Genomic DNA, 12,993 nt, shown 5'->3' on the forward strand with positions numbered 1-12,993 from the left:
AAATAGAAAAACTAGACCGGCTACAAACAATACAATACGACAGGCTGGGTCAATGTCTTCTTTTAAATCTAAGCTTAAGACGTACTTTTATCGCACCGCCTTCCCTGATTTCATCTGATTCTAGTTGTTATTCTGTTTATGGGTTTTGCCATTAAAAAAAAAATGTATGTGGTTTGTTTAATACTTTTATTCTTTTATTGCTGTGTTCATTGCTTGCTAAGTGAAACACTTTATAAATTTGTTTTGCTATTGAGATTGTAAAAGACTTCTGAGCTGGTGATGAATTGACAGGAGGCAGTTATTCATGCGTCTCCTAAACCTGCTGATTAGGTTCTATTCTACATTACAGATATAGATGTGTGTGGTGAGACCCGCCTTACCTTGAGGGTGAGACCTTCTTCCCACATCAAACTGTGCTGCTGGTCAGCTATGTGCATTCTTAAGAAACTTCTAAGGCTTTATTTTCACACTGTTGAAACACTTGGTTTTTGTCTGAAGTAGGCCTCAGTTTGCACTGCTCTCACACTTTATTAGATCACAACACCCGTTGGACCTGATCTGATCTCCAGCCCCACCCAGAAACACACACAGATCATTTGAGTAACAGTTATTTTATTTCAAAATAAAAGTGAGGAACTCCATACATTCTTTGTTTAAAGCTGCCAGACAAACAGAGTGCCCCATATATGACAACTTCATCATGATGAACATTTTAGTAAGAGATACTGAAAACATTGTAAAAACTAAAGGTAATGTTTTGTCTTTTGTCTTTCAGTGAGAAAAGAGTGATTAATATGCAGGCATTAGTGAATTATTTCTGCAGCAAATATGCCTCGTGTTACTCCACATTTGTTGGATCCCAGGACACATGTCTCCCATCATGCAAATTGTTTATAGCCTCCATGTCTTCCTCCTTCAGCTGGAAATCAAACACCTAAAAGAGTATGAAGACGAGGAAGAAAGGGGAGAGGTGGTGTTAAAAACTGAAAAATCATCAGTACGATATTGATTATAATAAGTACAAGTTGGAAAGGTAATTAATAATTCCAATTTCAGAACTTTTTTTACAACTCACCTGACAGTTTTCTACTACACGCTCCCTTTTGGTTGACTTTGGTATTGTAATGGCTCCATTCTAAGAGAAATACAAGAATTAATGACACTGGTGACAGGAATAACATTTTTTTTTTTTTTTTTTTACTAAGGCTGTGCCTGTATCATGTACAAATATATTTAATTTGACTCCTATTAACTGATATTCATAATAATTGTAGAGTGGAAACACTGCAACAGCCTCTAAACCTGAGTAGATATGGCAAACTGAAATATTAGTCTGACACTGCAATAAACTGATACTGTTTTCTTCTTGCCAATACAATTCCCATTCATTTTCATTTATATTACCTGAATACTCCAGCGGATGCAGATCTGAGCAGGTGAACGTCCATACTTCTGTGCTAGCTGGATAATAGTGGGGTTGCTAAGGGCTTGACCCTTGGCCAGAGGGCAGTACCCCTGAAACGCAATGCCCTCCTGACGGCAGTACTCGATTAGCTTATTGGGCTGCTGGAATGGATGGTACTCCACCTAATGGTGGATGATATTAGTTTATATAACGGTGCTTACATATATATAACAGCTGGCATGTTCTGGTTGAGACTTAAATTCTCTCACATGCAATTCTCCCTTTACAGACAAGGGTCATGTCTCTCTCTGGGCTTTTTTTCCAAAAGAAAAACATTTTTGCCCTGCTATTGCTTTGTGAAATACTTACTTGATTAACATGTGGCACCACAGTACAGTCCTGCTTTAACTGTTCCAGGTGGTGAATCATAAAGTTGCTAACCCCAATAGTACGACACAACCCTGTAGGAACACAGAGAGAGATGTTTTAAAAGAGAATGAAATGTGATACACATATGTATACTGCATATTTTGGTTTGTGACCAAGTAATTTCACAGGTTGAGATGACCATTCTATCCCAATACAATTAAAACAGACATTTGCACCATCCCTGGTAAATAAATCAACTACTAATCTATATATTATGAAGTTGTAATTTAATTTTCACCCTCTTCATGAAGTTCTTCCAAAGCTCTCCAGGCCTCAGCTCTCAGTTCTCTGTTGGAGCGACCAGGGTGCATCGAGTCGGGCCAGTGCAACATGTAGATGTCTGAAATGGACAGACAATTTCATAATCAGGGATGAGGCTAGGAAAAATAAACAGAAAATAAATAGAAAAATAATTGTAATAATGGTAATACGAAAATGTCCTTCATATGGTACTTCATTTTTTGAATGTAAAAAGGGGATGCATCCCTGCACTCCTTACCAAGATATTCCACCCCCATCTGGGAGCAGGATTTCTGAAAGGCCTTTTTGGCAGTTTCATATCCATAGTCCTCTGGCCAGAGTTTATTGGTGATCCACAGGTCACTTCGGGGTACCCCACTATCTCTGATAGCTTCAGACAGGTGTACCTCAAAGCCATTATACTTTGACGTGTCAATGAGGCGTATGCCACAATCACGGAGTGCATACAGAACAGCATCTTGAGAGAATCCTCCAACTTGGGATGTGCCTTTAGAGCGAGAAAACAGACAAAATGTAGACCATGTTATGCTTTGCACCTACTGCATCCTGCAAAGTTGTGAGAGGGTTGACATGTATGTATTATTTCAATGGAACACACATCTGGCTGGTTATGTTTCTCTTTACAGGCTTGTACTATACTGATAATGTTTCAGACATTTTAAAAAATATTAAAATGATACTTACCTATTCCAAGTATTGGCATTTGTACCCCATTTGAAAGTTTCACTGTGGGACAAGTCCAGCCTTGTGCAGAAGACATGGTTTCTCAGAAGAGTAACAATGTGATCTTAAGCAAAAAGGAATACCCTCTAAACCTGCACAACCTCATAAAGTGATTCTGCCAGGAGCTTCTTCCTCACAGCCTTTCCATGTGAGGCCCCACCCACTGCAAATTTACATTAAGTTGATAAGCATCAACTGACTTTTGAGTGCTGTTCTTATTGCATAAGCATATAGCCCCTGACAGCAGTCAGATCCAGAACAACCTGTGCAGTAAGAGCTCACCTGGAGCGCAGGGGAGTATGGTTAAGAATTGGGGTGATTCCACTGAACAAGTTTTTCTGGGTCTGGAAAAAATTGTCTACTATGAACTTTACAGATGTTTTTTTTTCAATACCATCATGCTGACTTGCAAACTAAAAAAATCTCACATAACCATCTCATGGTGCAGAGTTGTTTTTATTGTCAAAATGGAGCTTGTTTATTTTACATAAATAGTTGACAGAATTTTTTTTTCATAGCTTGCAGGTAACTCAGTGGCTCAAAATCGTCATCAAAATCTTATGTGGGTCAAACTGGGCATTGTTCGTTTGTTTTACATCAATAATTTCATTAAAACTAAAGGTTTTTATTACAATAGCTTCAGGGAATGTAACCCAGTGACTTGTTAAGGGAGTTCCATGTGCAGCATTTTGTCAGCTCCATGTCCAACTCTACCTTGTATTTGAACGTGGCAAGTCATTCTTCCTGGATGGTTTACTTTCACCCCTAGATAGGGGTGAAATCTACACTCTTCCGTAAGTTGGTCAAAAATTTATTAAAATTGATTTTGTTAATAATAAATATATTCTAACTTCATTATTTTGAACAAAATAATTATCAGGATTTCACACAAGAAGTACTGAAGATTTGTGATGCTTATTTGTCAATGTTAACACATTTGAAATAAAAAAAATAAAGTATTTTAGACAAACTACTTGTTTCTGGCTGTGATCATTGCTACAGCAGGTAAAATAAGTATAAAACACGTCACCATTTTTCTCAGTAAATATATTTCTAAAGGTGCTATTGAAATGAAATTTTCACCAGATGTTGGTAACAACTCATGAAATCCAACCAAACCATAGATGTCCATAAATTATGTGTTATAATGTTAAATGACACAGGGAAAAAGTATTGAAGAACATGAAGAAAGGGAGGTGCAAAAAGGCATGGAAAGCCAAGACAATCAGTAATTAGAAAGCAATCCTGCCCCTTGTCAGTGCAAATTAATATCAGCTGGTTCAGTCTCAACTGATGGCCTAAACAAAGGTGTCTCATCACCAAGGTGTTACAGAAGAAACATCTCATGATGGGTAAAAGCAAAGAGCGTGCTCAAGACCTTTGCAGCCTTATTGTTGCAAAACATACTACAGAAGGTTTTCAAAACTTCTGAATGTTCCAGTGAGCACTGTTGGGGCCATAATCCGGAAGTGGAAAGAACATCATTTCACCATAAACCGGCCACAACCAGGTGCTCCTCGCAAGATTTCTGATAGAAGAGTGAAAAGAATTATCAGAAGAGTTGTTCAAGAGCCAAGGACCACTTGTGGTCAGCTTCAGGCCTGTATGCATGCTTACCACGCAAGACTCCATTACTGAAGAAAAAGCATGTTGAAGCTCTAAAGTTCGCTGCACAACATATGGATAAGCCTGTGACATACTGGGAGAATATAGTCTGGTCAGATAAGACCAAAATTGAACTCTTTGGATGCCATAATACACACCATGTTTGGAGGAGAAAAGGCACTGCACATCACCCCCAAAACACCATACCAACAGTGAAGTTTGGAGGTGGAAACATCATGGTGTGGGGCTGTTTTTCAGCCTATGGTACTGGCAAACTTCATATAAGGATGAATGGAAAAATGTACAGAGACATTCTTGATTAAAAATCTGCTGCCATCTACCAGGATGATGATGAAACAAGGGTGGGCATTTCAGCAAGAAAATTATCCCAAACACACAGCCAAGGAACTCTCAATTGGTTTCAGAGACAGAAAATAAAGCTGCTAGAATGGCCCAGCCAATCACCTGACTTGAATCAAATGAAAATCTATGGCAAGAACTAAAGATCAGAGTTTATAGAAGAGGCCCACAGAACCGTCAAGATTTGAAGACTGTTTGTGTGGAAGAATGGGCCACAATCACACTTCAGCAATGCATGCAACTCGTTTCTCCATACAGGAGGCATCTTGAGGCAGTCAGTACCAACAAAGGCTTTTGTACGAAGTATTAAATGAATTTCAGTACTTAAATGCTTTTTCCCTGTGTCTTTTAACATTATACATAATTTATGGACATCTATGGTTTGATTTCTTTGCATGTGTGGATTGCATGGGTTGTTACCAACATCTAGTGAAAATTTCATGCCAATAGCACCTTTTTAAAAATGATTAACATCTAGTTGTTATTGCATTAAATAAAAAGTAGATATTTCTATAAAGTAAGGCACTTAAAGACTTTTTGTTCCTACGTGTGTTTACAGAAGAGGTAGCTAAGATGAATGAGCTTCACATTATAGTAGAGTCAAAGTGTGACACACAAAGCTAATGTACAAAGAATTAATTAAAATCGTATTAGACTCTCAAGATTAGTTATACAGCCTACAGTTACTGACAAAACTAGTTCCAAGACAAACACTCAGGAGTTTTCTCAAATATCGTTACTCCACGTTTGTTGGATCCCAAGTCACGTGTCTTTCATCATGCAATCTTCCCAAAGCGGCCATGTCCGACTCCTCCAGCTGGAACCCAAACACCTGTGTGTGTGTGTGTGTGTGTGTGTGTGTGTGTGAGACAGCAGAGACAGGGGAGGAACAGGGTGAAATGAGAAAATGAATGGCTGTGTCAAGAGATTATAAAGAGTTGGCTTCTGACTGCCTCACTGCCTGCTCTTCTGAGAGAGAATTGGTTATTGTCGCTAATTGTCACAAAAAACAATTTTAATCTATCTATACGTTTATGTAAATATAAATCATATCATAGAATCTTTTACCAAACTAATACTCTCATTACAATCTACTGGATTATCAATAACCTGTAAAATATATTATCTTATATTAAAATTGCAGAGGAAATTACAATACATCTATGATTTTTTTCTGTGACATTTCTATAACTGATAGCACTGGACATAATAACACATAGTTATTATGAATTGACCTCTTCAGGTTGTCAGATGAACAAAAATGAACTGAGGCAGATGTGACACCTTTTCAATGTAATTTCTCATTAGTTACATTAGTTTCACACTTATGGTTGTGTTGCCTTCATAATAACATACATGGAACATGCACTTTAAGAAATGAATAATTAATCTGACCTGTGGAAATCTCCCTCTACAAAGAACTCTTTAGTACCTCAGTTAAACCATGTGTGCAACAGGTTGACGTTTACCCTCAGATACGGTAAACTCTAGTGGCATTTAGGTGATTTCTGCAGAACAAGGCAACTGGGTTTAGACTAAACTACAGGTGCGGCTTAAACCAAAGCTTCTGAAGACACAGCAGTGGGGTTTAAGAGTCCATACGATTTTGTTTAACACAGTTTTAAACCCGTCTTGAACCTTAAACCACACTAAGCTAAGGAAAGAGCAACAACCTCCTCAGTTTTCTATTGGTTGTCAGTTTCATTTCAGGCCTACTCTACAGTGTCCTGCTTAACTGTGCAATACATTTCCAACTCACTTGACAGTTTTCTTGTATCCTCCTCTTTTTGATGGATTTTGGTATTGTGACAACTCCATTCTAAGGATGAGTAGAGAAAACACATAGCATTGTGGGTACAAAAAATGTACACATAGAGACATAATGCGTTAGGCTATTTCAACTTAGGGCAGGCAATATCTGAACAATGTGGCAACCTGAATACTCCAGCGGATGCAGATCTGAGCAGGTGTGCGTCTGTACTTTTCTGCTATCTGGAGAACAGTTGGGTCGCTGAGGACTTGACCCTTGGCCAGAGGACTGTACCCTTCAAACACAATTCCCTCCTGAAGACAGTACTCTATCAGGTGATTGGGCTGCTGGAAAGGATGGTACTCCACCTGATGGGTCATATCATTTTTAAGATACATCATAGGCAAGTCACTGTATGTAGGCACTTCAGCTTAACAATTACTTGTATACTCCAACACTATGATGAACAGCACACCAAAGATTCATGTTTTGAAGCATCTCAGAAAGGAATACATAACTACATAATTAATCCCAGGTCATGTTGGTGAGCACATTTCTCATTCTATTATTGAATAATTACTTTTTTATGTGAAAATGGCAGGTAGTGTACAAACATTACTGGGGCAGGGAGGAAGGGAATAATCTCTCTCTCTACTGCTAGAGTAGCAGTATATAATTATATGGATGGAAGCTACTTACAAATACTGCATGTGTGGATATGGGAACCCTCATGAAGGCGCTACTTCACCCTCACCACCACAACTAAAAGAGTATTCGGACTGAACATATTTCTTTCTCTTCTTACATATGTCATATCATCTCTGCAACAAGCCAATTCGTTCCCAAACCTGGTCTGAATACCCCCAAGGGCTTTTTTAGCAAAATAAACACATTTAATCTAATTGAGGGTTTTCTGAAGAAAAACAAACCCCTACCTGGTTAACATGTGGCACGACACTACAGTCCTCCTTTAACTGTTCCAGGTGGTGGACCAGAAAGTTGCTTACTCCAATAGCACGGCACACCCCTATAGCGACAAACAGAGATACTTATGCTCTATGAAATACTCCACTCATGATCTTCAATGTTCTATACCTTCTTTATAAAGTTCCTCCAAAGCTCTCCAGGTCTCAGCTCTCATATTCCTGTTGGAGCAACCAGGTTGCAATGACTCTGGCCAGTGCATCAGGTACAGATCTGAAAAAGGGGGCAGGTGATGATTTAATGAAAGACTACAAAAGACAGGAAGACAACAAACTGCTTACACTGCTGGGGAATGAAGACTGCTATGATAATAAAGAAGCAAATAACCATTATTAGAGAAAGTTGGTACATCTACCATCACATGTTAAGAAAGAAGATGGGTGGTACTGCAATGATAACACAGAAGACTGTTTCTGTTTAACATGTCTTTATCAATCACAACCCATACCAAAATATTCCACCCCCATCTGTGAGCAGGAGTCAAGGCAGGCCTTCTTTGCAGCTTTGTATCCGTAGTCCCCTGGCCACAGTTTATTGGTGAGCCATAGATCACTTCGTGGCATCCCACTTTCTCTGATAGCTTTACCCAGTTTCTCCTCACAGCCGTAGCGCTTTGCTGTGTCAATGTGGCGCACGCCACACTCAGTGAGTGCATACACAATGGCATCATGAGAGTATCCGCCATCATGTGATGTGCCTGTTATAGAGACAAAATATTAGACAAAATATACACAGTCAAAAGCAATGTCAGTTAAGTACAAGTCAATGTTGTTGTTTTTTTTGGGGCATATTCAGAAGCAGCATTGCCAAAGCATTGTACCGTCTATTCAGAACATGGGAAAAGAATTTTCCAGAAAGAAAAGTGAGGAATGAGCTTTTAATACCTTACTGCCACAGCAGATTTAACTTTTTTTGAAAACACTAGCAAAATTTGCAATCATGAACAGTTTGTGTGTAACTGTTTATGAGTTATCAACGGGCACTAATATAATCATATAATCATCTTTTCCATTAGGGTTTCCTCTTCAGAATGGCCTATTTAAAAAAAACTTTGATGTAAAATAAATAAAAATAAATGTAAAACGTCATACAATGTGTGTGCATTTTTGTGTTTTCTATTTGCATTAGTGTCATGAGACACGTCCAGGATTTACCAAAGCAAAACGCACCTAATCCAAATATTGGAATCTGCAGGCCATTGGAAAGTGGGACTGTAGGACAACTCAGCACTGGTGCGAAAGACATGTTCCTCTGGGCAGTGCTGAGAAACCTGAATTACAAAGAAGCATAACTGTTCCTGTCTTATTGATCTACTAGCCCGTAATTACAAATCTGCTATACGACTACCTACAACTTTCCAAAGTACTTAATGTTAACAGTAACGTTACATTCCCGTCACAAAGAATTACATCACTGCACCACTAACGACACGTATCTGAGCTTTGCTGTAAGCAGTATGGACTTTTTAGTTTCAGGTTTTGATGGTGAAGTTGTTATGGAAGTATGTTTTCGCTTCCCTCCAGTCCGACGGCGTTAGCATTTCTGGTGTGGGTGGAGGTATGCCTCCAACGGAAAATTAAATAACATGACATTCATGCCTATGGGCAATCCGTATGTTTACCCCAACAAAGATGGCGTCGGTTTCCAACGGCTACGAAAAATGCTAAAGTGAGTTAAAACTGATGTACTGTTACTGACACTGTAACGTAGATAAGTAAACACACTGACTCAAATAAATCGCATTTGTCAAGTAGTAGCCGTTCAATTTTGAGCTGTGACATCCCCTCATACAAAGTTACAGCTAATGTTAGCTTGTCAGAGCTCTTTGCCCTTCAGGCTCTTTGGTTAGAGCCAGCCAACATGGCGGCAATGTAAAGCAAGAGGTTTGTTGACAGTGCCAACAAAATGAGGTGAGTTTTGAGTAATGGCAAGAAGTAATACGTGACTTTTACTGTGCTAAATGCAAATAACTAGCTCTAGCATATGGCAGTTCGGTAAACTCAATGTATGGCGTTATGTAAGTTATATTTAAAGATATAAAATAAAACATAGCTAGATACGTTATATAACATTACACGTGTATAACTAAGACAGCAAGGCAGTATTTGCGTAAGCTAACATTTAATTTGATTTTCATACAGAACAAACTCAGTATGTGCAGGGGTGTAACGTTAGCTTGGGATTCTGACCCCTCAAGAAAAACGGTCCTAGGTCTCACTTTGTTAAGAAAATAAACCTACTGCTTTTTTATGCCGTCTCCAGCTGTTGACGCCCTGCAATCAGAAACAGTTTTCATCTTACTTTCAGCACTGTTTATCTGTACAAGGCTATGTCATTTTATTATTTTCTGATAGAGCCAGTGTGTTCAGAAAGCCTCACGTGGACATGTAATCCTTAGGATGAAACCAGTGAAAGTGTTTCCATAAAAATAAGTTACAGTTGAGTGTAAAGCCATGCTTCTTTGTCTAATAGCATTGTTTAATCTAGCCTAAGTGGAGTCTATTAATGGTGTTCTGGGATATCTCAACTGGGAGGGACAAAACCTACAGCACATTGTAATGGGATGTCCTGCATATCTGTGTACCTTCCATGATGCAGGGTCCCCCGTTGCTGCATGGGGTTCCGGCGAACCTATTTCGTTTGGCCAATCCTGCTGCTACTCCTGGTGGGTGCAGCCTTGACAGCTCTGCTGCCCCCTGCTGAGGACCAAGGAGGAGTTGGTGTCCTGGGAGTGCTACGCAGGGCAACATCTCAAAAGGAGAACCCTGCACAGGGTCGCCATGGTGACAGCACAGAGGAGGAGCAGAGGTTTACCATCATCATCCAAACTTACAATCGCACAGACATTTTGCTCAAACTCCTAAACCATTACCAGGCAGTGCCTCATCTTGAGCGGATTATCATAGTCTGGAACAACGTTGGGGAGCAGACACCCCTGAAGTTATGGAACTCTTTGGGGCCTCATCCGGTCCCTGTGGCCTTCAAGGAGCAGACTAGCAATCGAATGCGCAACAGACTACAACCATTCCCTGAGATTGGTACTGAGGGTCAGTATATCTTTCAGCTTGCATATTGTATGTCTGTTTCAACATTTTTTTAAGTGGCTTTTGTTAGATTTTTGCTTTGATCCTTAGCTGTGCTGATGCTGGATGATGACACACTGGTCAGTGTTCCTGACATCAGTTTTGCCTTCTCTGTCTGGAAGGTAATAAGCTTCAGGGATGCATGTAGATGAGAGTGATTAACATTCTGTATCTAAATTACATTTCGGTTTAACTTGACAATTGATTATGTAAATAAAAATGCATCAGCATTTAACTGCACCATACACAATGTGATTCACATAAGCAGGTACAGCATAAGCTGTTTTATCTGTGGTTCCACAGCAATTTCCAGACCAGATTGTTGGATTCGTCCCACGGAAACATGTCTCAACACCAGCAGGAGTGTACAGTTATGGCAGCTTTGAACTGCAGGACCCAGAAACAGCTGGAGGGGACAAGTAAGTTGTGCTTCTCTTTTCTCACAATTTTGTAAAGCTCCACATAAAAAGCATCCTGTTGGGCGTATTTTTTTAATTTTTTTTTAAATACTTTTATCTTGATCCACTCACTGCAGATACTCCATGGTGTTAATTGGTGCTGCCTTCTTCCACCGCCGCTACCTGCAGCTCTTCCAGGACCAACCTCAAGCAGTGCATGTGCTGGTGGATGAAACACAGAATTGTGACGATATTGCCATGAACTTTGCTGTAGCGCTGTATATGAGGAAACGCTCAATGTCTATAGGCAGCATTAACAAACCCTCTGGGGTTTTTGTCAAACCTGTGGACCTACGCAACCTGGAAAAGGATGCCAGCAGTGGGTACCAGGGTATGTGGCATCGTCCTGAACACCTTCTTCAGAGATCCTACTGTCTGAACAAGCTGACAGAGATCTATGGCTTCATGCCACTCTGCTTCTCCAACCTGATGGTCTCCCAGTTTGGCTTCCCCAGCTATGCCAACCACAAGAGTAGAGGCTGAGGAACTGCCACATCGCTGGCAGTTTTGGATTGAAAGGAGACAGACTCAAGTAGCAGTCTGGTAAGTCTATGTTTAATTAATAAGACATCACCTGTGTAGGCTCAGGATTAGGTTGAACATCTGGTTTACAGCTGATATTCTCATGTTCATGTGATCTGTGGCTGGAAACCATCATGTCATTCAGAAACATGAATGCAAGCAAACGTTTTATGGCCTAAGACATGTAAGACATGTATTTAATTTTTAACGCTGTCAATCCCTACATGTGTAGAAAGCTCAGTTTCACATTTCATGGAGAAAATCTTTAGCAAAATTATTGCAAAACAACAGTAGTGATGTGGCAGTGTTTCAGCATTAAAAGGTTTTCATAAGAATATTTAGCTTGTTTGTGTTTACTTGCTCAGTGTTTTACCTTTTTTATTTCATGATACTGAACAGTTTCACCGTGGCATCAGCAGGACTATGATGCACTTTCTTCCTTTGGACAACAGCAAGGATTGTTGAAGAACTTTCTACACATGGCTCAGTCTGATGAAACGTCCATATTTGATAAGGTAATCTCTATATTGTTGCCAAAGCTGCCTTTCCTTCAGCATGTACTTCTCTGTGGATTATAGTGCAGTTATTTTGTAGCCAGCAGGTGTCAGTCTTTGTTCTGCTTTGACAGTGCCTTGTTTGTAACCATGATTTACAGCCCTGATGCTGTCTCTTTCAAGTTTTGTTTTCACTACATTTCTAATTGTTTATGGACTGTGTTACTTTTCTGGTGAGCTTGTGTACAGTCTCTACAAAAATAAATGTTAGATATACGTATTCTTCCGTAATTTTTTTGCCAAAAAAAGAATCCCTACCAAAGTGTGAATCAGAGAATAAAATAGAATTATTGCAAGTATTATGTACATTTTAACATAATCTCTATGTACAATCATGTGATTCAGTTAAATAAAGCCAACATTTTTTCTCTGGACATAATTTGTGAATGAATTCATACTTGTGTTATCCGTTAATGAGAGTAAAGTCTTGAAACAGGTGAACAGAGGTCAAGCTCCTGAGATGTACTGAATGATCGAAGAATCAAGTGATGGTGCCAAATCCAGGAGTGGGTGGTGTCCTTGTTCCAAATTTTTTGCAAAAGCCTGCTTTAGTTTTCGGGGCTTCCAAGCAAAATTACTGACATATTGATGCATTTTATTTCTGACAAACAGCGTCGCTCTTTCACAGCTTTTATTTTAAGCCTATGTTCCTTTGGGTTGAGGTTACCCTACACAGAAGTAAGCATCCCTTCAGGGTGAGTCTATCCTGTCTCAAATATTGTCAAGCCAGAATGGACCATGGTCTGTCCTCTGCAATGTTTTTGGCACCTTTTTTTTTTTTTTTTTTTTTTTAAAAGGAGTTCCCACTTGTCAAAAATGATGAGGTAAAGTTTAAATGAGGACTGATTCCCCCTTTCAT

General features: G+C 39.4%; 3 protein-coding genes across 5 annotated transcripts; 1 reads left to right on the forward strand and 2 right to left on the reverse strand.

The window, feature by feature from the left end:
• Positions 1-592: 592 nt before the first annotated feature.
• On the reverse strand, positions 593-2,922 carry LOC122886705 (glyoxal reductase-like). Its single transcript, XM_044219228.1, has 7 exons — positions 2,780-2,922; positions 2,334-2,582; positions 2,073-2,174; positions 1,775-1,866; positions 1,405-1,587; positions 1,076-1,135; positions 593-934 (listed from the first exon to the last, which is right to left on the reverse strand). The coding sequence occupies exons 1-7, from the start codon at positions 2,853-2,855 to the stop codon at positions 839-841; spliced, it is 858 nt and encodes a 285-aa protein (XP_044075163.1). The 5' UTR covers positions 2,856-2,922; the 3' UTR covers positions 593-838.
• Positions 2,923-3,404: 482 nt separating this feature from the next.
• Positions 3,405-10,234, reverse strand: LOC122886704 (glyoxal reductase-like). Of its 2 annotated transcripts, none has more exons than XM_044219226.1 (8): positions 10,102-10,234; positions 8,687-8,787; positions 7,966-8,214; positions 7,629-7,730; positions 7,469-7,560; positions 6,719-6,901; positions 6,543-6,602; positions 3,405-5,615 (listed from the first exon to the last, which is right to left on the reverse strand). In XM_044219226.1, the coding sequence occupies exons 1-8, from the start codon at positions 10,131-10,133 to the stop codon at positions 5,520-5,522; spliced, it is 915 nt and encodes a 304-aa protein (XP_044075161.1). In that variant the 5' UTR covers positions 10,134-10,234; the 3' UTR covers positions 3,405-5,519. The 2 variants fall into 2 exon arrangements, with proteins under 2 accessions (XP_044075161.1, XP_044075160.1); XM_044219225.1 differs by lacking the exon at positions 10,102-10,234 and adding an exon at positions 9,246-9,313.
• extl2 (exostosin-like glycosyltransferase 2) lies at positions 8,763-12,879 on the forward strand. 2 transcript variants are annotated; one of them, XM_044219219.1, is made up of 6 exons: positions 8,763-9,185; positions 10,116-10,564; positions 10,652-10,722; positions 10,904-11,019; positions 11,136-11,601; positions 11,980-12,879. In XM_044219219.1, the coding sequence occupies exons 1-5, from the start codon at positions 9,103-9,105 to the stop codon at positions 11,539-11,541; spliced, it is 1,125 nt and encodes a 374-aa protein (XP_044075154.1). In that variant the 5' UTR covers positions 8,763-9,102; the 3' UTR covers positions 11,542-11,601; positions 11,980-12,879. The 2 variants fall into 2 exon arrangements, with proteins under 2 accessions (XP_044075154.1, XP_044075155.1); XM_044219220.1 differs by lacking the exon at positions 8,763-9,185 and adding an exon at positions 9,290-9,427.
• The last annotated feature ends 114 nt before the right edge of the window (positions 12,880-12,993 follow it).

The sequence above is a fragment of the Siniperca chuatsi genome, linkage group LG13 (genome assembly GCF_020085105.1).
Source record: "Siniperca chuatsi isolate FFG_IHB_CAS linkage group LG13, ASM2008510v1, whole genome shotgun sequence".
Classification (NCBI taxonomy): Eukaryota; Metazoa; Chordata; class Actinopteri; order Centrarchiformes; family Sinipercidae; genus Siniperca; species Siniperca chuatsi.